This window comes from Neophocaena asiaeorientalis, unplaced genomic scaffold (genome assembly GCF_003031525.2).
Source record: "Neophocaena asiaeorientalis asiaeorientalis breed wild unplaced genomic scaffold, Neophocaena_asiaeorientalis_V1.1 scaffold7, whole genome shotgun sequence".
In the NCBI taxonomy this organism is placed as follows: Eukaryota; Metazoa; Chordata; class Mammalia; order Artiodactyla; family Phocoenidae; genus Neophocaena; species Neophocaena asiaeorientalis.
In genome coordinates, this window is record NW_020185337.1 from 2,513,134 (window position 1) to 2,520,435 (window position 7,302).

Here is a 7,302-nt window from a genome sequence, read left to right on the forward strand (position 1 = left end):
GGACAGTGACCTGTTCATGGACGGCCTTGTAGTTCATACTGAGGAGCTGGGAATTCCCCCTTAAGTCAAAAGATACGCTTGTCTTTATATATCAATTAAAATCTCTCTAAATATTTTTCATCACTTTTGGGAACTCTGGAAAACGTAATGGCTTCCTATGCTGCAACGGCAAAATTGAGCCAACTGTTAGCTTCATTATCTGTTGCTGTCGAGCCCAGGATCCTTAGTTCGGTGTCCGATTTCACATGGTTCTTCAGGGAACCCAGAACCTTAATCAGCCAAGTCACCAGTGGTTGCCAGAGCCCACTGCATGGTGAGCGATTTCAAATCCATCACCACTGTCAGGAAAATAGCTAAGAAGTTGGCCTGCAGCATCTTTGGATACCTAAGATATCTCATCACTGTCATCACCATCATTTTATAAGATGCAGGAACATAGCCAATCCACATAAAATATATTGCTTGGGTTTGGGTTAAAAGAGAACAGGATGGAATGGGAATATAGCGATTTGATCTACTGAGTAGTAGTTAATACTTATTTTACTTTGACTTCTGAGTCTTTTTGTTTCTAATGTTCCATGTTTGTTTGTTTGTTTTTTTAAATGCTAGGCAAAACTATTAGTGGTCTAGTATAAGGCTGGTGAAAGGCACTGGAAAGAAACAAATCTGGAAGAGAGGAGCTCAAACAGGAATACCTCATTTCTTTACTAAAAAGAGAGAAACTCGTTCTAAGCACAAAATAGGGTCTAGAAATAAACATTGTTTGTGGCGAAGTACATTTTTATCAAAAGGAAGGCAGTGTTCCCTATTGATCTCCCCACAACTCATTTATTTATAGTTTTACTTATTTTTCTCTGCACATACAACTTTTTCCTGAATCATCCATAATCGGATACTAGGAAGATGTGTTAAATATGTTGCTACAGTTTACATTTGTCATCTGTGATGTTTTATTTAGCCGAATCTTTTTTTTTTTCCTTCACAGCTCCCTGTACAACATGAAATACCATATGCCATTGTCCCTGTCAGGAAGCAAAGGTTTCCCTGGTCTGTGCCTGTGCCTATGTTTATGCCACAGCAGAGCTGTGGTCCAGTGCCATCTTTTATTGATAAGGCCAGCAAAGGAGAAATCTAATGAAATTATCAAAGCTTTGAATTAATTATGAACTTGAATAGGAGAGCTAAGCTCTCTGGAGCCAAGGATCTCATTACCCATGCATTCTCATTGCATTCTCTTCTGGAGCAGAAGGCATTTTCAGCTACAGCTCTTAGCTTGGCTTTGGACTTTATTCAAACTTGCTAAACTGACATCCTCTTCTTACTACAATGTGGCTGCTAATGTCCATGATGATTAATTTAATTCTGCTCTGGATCCACAGGAGATGTCAATAGGTTTTCTCTGCCCCTCCTTCCGCTTTTTATTATTTTTCTTTCTCTCTTTTTTTTTCATCAAATTGGATATTATACGAGTTTTTCTCTTTTGGAGGTCATGTGAGAAGCTTTCAGAATTCAGGTGTAGCTTCATGGACTGTAGTGATTGAATTAAAGTTAAGGACTATATTATATCTACTATGTATTCCCGGGATATTTAGGTAAGCTCAAAGTCAAGTATTTCTTCTTTGAATTTTGAACGCCAAACAGAAGTTTTTCTTGCCTGTTTCTACGTTAGAATTAATCGTGTAGCAATAACGCCCATGGTCTTAACAGCATTGATCATATTTCTAATGTGCGTTGTATGGGAACTACAGATCTCACTTTGTGGGCGTAGCTCATAGGTCTTATGCTCCTTGATGGAGAGTACTTAATGTTTGCTTTACAATTCTGGTATTCCTTTTCCCAGTAACATGAATTTTCTTCCTTTCTTTTCTTTTTCTTTTTTTTCTTTTTGGTGAACAAATCAACCTCTGATTGTTTTAAGTTTAGTAGCAAAGTCAATAACAACAATGTTTCAATTTGCTGTTGGGGATGATTCTTCGGTACTGTCATATAGGTTCAAAGCATCTTATGGCGAGCCTTTTCTCCTTGCTTTTGAGACCCATTATTTATGAATTCCTAAGCTGTAGCTCATCTGTCTTAGTAAACTACAGGCTACTGGCAATTTTTGTAAGCAGTGACTAACTTTGCTTTACAGAGTCAGTGTTTTAAGGTTTTGAATAGTGGGGGATGGGAGAATGATAGTCTTTGCTTTTCCTTTTCCTATTTACTTTCAGTGAGTTTTTTTCCCCCCATTTATTCTCTCTATAGGCAGCTGCAATATTTAATTCAGCCTTTGGAAGTTTTTTGGTAAGTAAACATGGTTTAATTTATCTTTTATAACTTTTGTTGTGATGATTGTATGAAATATTTAGTGAAAATTGGACTTTTTTTTACTATTTGGTTAAATATAAAAGTTCTTGAATCCTGTCATATGCCATTATCCATACCCTAAAGAAAATTAATAAATAAAGGAAATATTCTCTTATAATATAATTTGGAGGCTTGGGTTTAATATTCCATTTAATGGATTCAAGGAATCAATTAAAACACTATGTGTCTCCTTATAGAGGTATGTCAATATATTGATCATTTAATGAGGTCTTTTAGATTATTATTATTTTGTGTCATGGGACTGAGGATTTTGAAAAAGGAAACATGACCCAGCTGGTCAGAAAGGGAATGCTAATTTACTTGTTGACATGTCATTTATTTTGTACATTTCACTTTTAAAGAAGCTACTGTCTTAGATACTTCTGAGAAATCTATGTGAAAAAAAATTTGAAATGAGGAAATAACTAATGAGTAATTTGCAAGAAAATACAATATTTTTTGACATGTGAACTATCAATTGTATATAAAAAGGTTAAAAATAGTTCATCTTTCATAAGTGGAACCAATATAATTATAAGGACAATACTATTTTAGCATTTTTTAATCATTATCTTTTAAACAGATGATATAAACAAAGACTTGGTTTGTGTTATGAAAGAATGAGAAAGAAACTGAGTTTTCTGTCAACTGAATATTTTATTTATACCTTCCCTAAAACTTTGCTAAATTGATGAAAACAAATTAGAATATTGTATTTTTAGATATATAACTCATTAACAGATATGTGGTTACAGTGATTTACAAAAAATTGAGAATGAAATCAGTGAGGTATATAAGCTGGTTCATGAGTCTAGGCAAAATATCAATTACTTCTGTTTAAAATGCTCTTTATGTCACTTGTTATTGTATGTATTTAAATGTACTTGAAGCTTTAAAACATATTGTTATGTAGTGTTAATTCTGTACAGTCCTATATAGCTTTTAATGTCCCAATGTTACAGAGCTTTTAATGATGTAGCTTCTGCAAAATACATGCTTAGATTCTATCTTATTTTTAAAGAAGTAGTAATATTATTCCCGATGGTGTATTATTATTATTGGGTTTTAGAAGAGAGGCAATAGAGTCCATTTAATGCAAATGATCTCTTGAGCTACTTATTTTAGACTCAGTGATATTTTCTTGTCATTATTTCACATATCCAAGTATTATTTTCTATATGTTGTCACAATTGACAAAATAATATCTGTAAGATATGTTCTTGCTGTAAGCCAGTTTTTTTACATGGTTTGGATTTGTATATATCCGCTGTCGAAACATGGTTTCCTAAACTGGATCTCCTACTCTTTAAAATGTCTGGTGTAATTGAGAAAATAACTTTGAGGCAATTGTCTGAGTAACTAAAGCAAAATACAGTCCTTTAGTTGGAGGACAAGCTCGCTAAGTACAGTTTGAGCTTTGCACTGACTGACTGTATGAACAATAAATGTATCATATTATTTGTTCTACAAGGCCCAATTCTTTGATAAGATCCAGTGGAGTAAAACTTGTTCTAGGGATTCTTTCGGATTTTTTTTTTTTTTTATTCTTTCGGATTTTTGTTATGCCCTTTCACTTTTAAAATGTTATGCATTCTCACTCCTTAGTCTTTTGCTCTTTTTCCTCTCTTCACCTTTTTTTCTTACATTAATGAGTCAATCGAAAGTATTTATTGATTTCCTGCATACAGAGGTGGTTTTCTAATAGCTGTAGAGGTGCAAAAAAATACAACATGGTCCCACTCTGCTGTGGAGATAACACATAGAAAAAGAAATACAATGTAAAAGCTAACAAATCAAACAAAAGATGTTACTAGGTGATTTATGATTGTCAGATATGAACTCTGGGTTGAAAGGTCGGACAGAAACAATTTTGCTTTTGGGCCTTGAAGTGTGATAGGACTTAGCTAGTCGAGAAGAGAGGAGAGGAAAAAGGCATGAACAGTGGCAGAGAGGCAGAAGTGTCTTCCATTTTTTCCCCTTCCCCTTCCTTTCCTTCCTTTTTCTTTCCCAAAGCTGAAAATTACCAGAAGGGGTTGAGAATAAAAATTATGATTGGAGATGTTTTGCTCCAGTGTTGTAAGAGAAATAATTCTATTTCTTTTTCTTCCCTCTCCACCATAGTTACAACAAACCTTGGATTATGAACTATGTGCAAAGTCTGAACTAAATCAGTTAGAATTAGGCTCAGCTTATTTACCAGGAGAAAAAAAATAGTGGCTTGGACAAAGGTAAATGTTTATTTCTCTATTATGTAAAATCTGGAAGGAGGCTGTCATGGGAGCTTCATGGTCTCACTGTGTACAGAGACAACCATCTTTCTCCTGCACCATCCACAGCACACAGCTGCCTTCATCAATGTTACCTTATGGTCCAAGTGGATAGCAAGGTCTTTACCTTGGGAAAGCACAAAAGAGCTCCCCTAAAAGCGAAGTCTGCTTTCTTTAAACAGCATTCCTGGAACTCCAACACCATACTTGCAGTAATATCTTATTGCAGAACTTAGTCATATCATCCTACCCAGCCACTGGAGAGGCTGGGACATGTGGCAAATTGGTAAGAGCTACAAACTGAATTTCTGTAACTAAGGAAGAAGAGAATGTATAAGAGGCAGCTAGCGCTTTGTGCAAAAGAGCAGTGTATAGCATTTGTCAAGGGTTTGAAGAAAGAGGTTAAGCTTAGTTGAATGATATGAGAAGGCTTCAGGGAGAAGTTGGTGCTTGAGTTGGGCTTGGGTAAAAGGACTTACTTTAGAGGAGGAAAATTCCAAACTATAACCTTCATGTTTTATTTTGTTATTCCTAAAGGGTGGTACTTGTTAAGAGTTTTTTTTTTTTAATTTTCTTTATAAATGAAAAATATTTACCTATCCTTAAAATTTACGATTATTGGTAGTAGGATGGTTTCTAGAGTCAGACTGGGTTTAAATCCTTACTTGACTGAATACTATTCTCACCACAAAACCTTCCATATATATAAAATGGGGTAATGATAGTACCTAAACTATACAGTTGAGGTAGGGATTAAATGGGATAATCTATAAAAAATGCTTGAATGATGTAGTAGAAATAATTGGTCTAGGTTTTGTCCAAGTTCTACCATGAATTTTTTGTGCATGACCATGGACATTCATAAAATGAAGAAATTGGTTATCTGTGACTAAGCCCTATAATTCTAAAATACACTGATTCAATGCTTATTCTCTGGTTATGAGTGACCATTTCTTTTGTATTTAAAGCATAGAGTGTGAAAAGGCTATTTATTCTGGATTACATTAAAACTTTGAATGAAGGCCTTTTACTAGAAGAATTTTTGAAGAATGAACTATTTGGGCATTCTTGTTGGTTTTCAGACATCTGGGTATACCAAGTAAACTACTGTACATATTTATTAGCTAGTTTAATAATGTCCCAGGTCTAATTAAAACAGTGTTTTTAAGAACTAATTGTCACAGAAAACTTTTTTTAATGTAGCTAGGCTGATAATAACTAATGATAGATGAATTCAATTTACATAAATTTCAGGCCAAGAAAATATTTTAAAATTATGCCACAGAGGATTGCTTTAAGTTAAGAAGTTAATGTTATTATCTCCTCCTCTCATTTAAATTGTTTGGTTTATAATAATTGTGGAGCATAATAAGTGTTTTGAGATTTCCCTCGATGAAATTTTAATAAAATTTGATAGTCAACCACTGAATAATGAAAATGTTATCAAAATTTATATGTATATCTATTTTTTCTATGTAAAACCATGTATTTCAAGTTCAACCATTTCATATGTTGCTTCCTCATCAAATGAGAGATTTTTTAAAAATAGATTTAGATATTGGCAACTTTTTGAAAAATTCCAATTGAAAAATCATTTCTTTAACTTAAAAAGATTCAACTATGTTGAAAAAAAAATGATCACATGATTTGTTAGACCCGGAGCATTTTTGGTTTGGAGGCTAAATTTCAGTGTTTCCATGTTCTTAAGAATTATATGTTAAAGTTTAAAAAGAAAAAGTATAATTTTTTCTTTTTAGATTCCTTAGCCTATTTTATTATTTTTGGTAGCTCCTAATCTTAAAGGGAAAACCTAGTGAGTAACAAAGTCGATCTGTCAAATTGAGTTTCGAATAACTATGTTATACAGCATTATAGTAATTCATGGCAACATAAATGTAAGGAGTTCTGAAACAGTAGCAAAGAATTCTAAGCAAAGTTAAATCATTTTTGTGAATTGATAACACCTAGTCTAAAAAAGATCTTTAAGAGTCACTGTTTACTTTCTAAATCTCGTCATTTAAAGTATCAAGAAATGGGTTTATTCTACATAATTCTCCTTTAAAATAGTCATTGCCAGAACCAGCAGAAGCTATTCTAAGATGAATAATTTTATTTTTTTTTTATGCCAGACCAAGTGTTAAAAGAAACTCCTTACCTTGAGCTGAAGAACTAGCCAGCACATATTTTTCTTCCCTTACCTGTTCTGTCTTCCTTCTTTGCTTTGGCTGATCCTCCATTACTACCCATCTTTGTAGAAAGATTTAATAGTTAACTGATGCTGAAAGAAAATAGTTGCTGAAATAAAAGAAGTCTTGAACACAAATGCCATGTTTTAATAACTTGGGATATATGTTTATCACTTTATTCTTCCTTTCTTGTAAATATAAAAATGTGCTCAGCCATACTCAGAACTGTTAGAGAGGAAGCACATTAACTTTGTAACTTGTTTGATTGCTGTGCAACACTGCTTTTTAAAAATCAGATCAAGAGGGCTTCCCTGGTGGCGCAGTGGTTGGGAGTCCGCCTGCCGGTGCAGGGGACGCAGGTTCGTGCCCCGGTCCGGGAAGATCCCACATGCCGCGGAGCGGCTGGGCCCGTGAGCCATGGCCGCTGAGCCTGCGCGTCCGGAGCCTGTGCTCCGCAACGGGAGAGGCCACAGGAGTGAGAGGCCCGCGTACCGCCAAAAAAA

The 7,302-nt window shown here is 34.5% G+C and overlaps 1 protein-coding gene across 2 annotated transcripts in view; it reads left to right on the forward strand.

The window, feature by feature from the left end:
- The window catches only part of SLC10A7 (solute carrier family 10 member 7), a 250,750-nt gene that overhangs the window by 71,680 nt on the left and 171,768 nt on the right, over nucleotides 1-7,302 (forward strand). The window contains exon 5 of one of the 2 annotated variants that reach the window (XM_024736219.1): nucleotides 2,245-2,283. The exons of the other annotated variant lie outside the window; for it this stretch is intronic. Coding sequence (XP_024591987.1) covers nucleotides 2,245-2,283 — 39 coding nt within the window. The remainder of the gene's footprint in view (nucleotides 1-2,244; nucleotides 2,284-7,302) is intronic. 2 annotated transcript variants of the gene reach the window in all.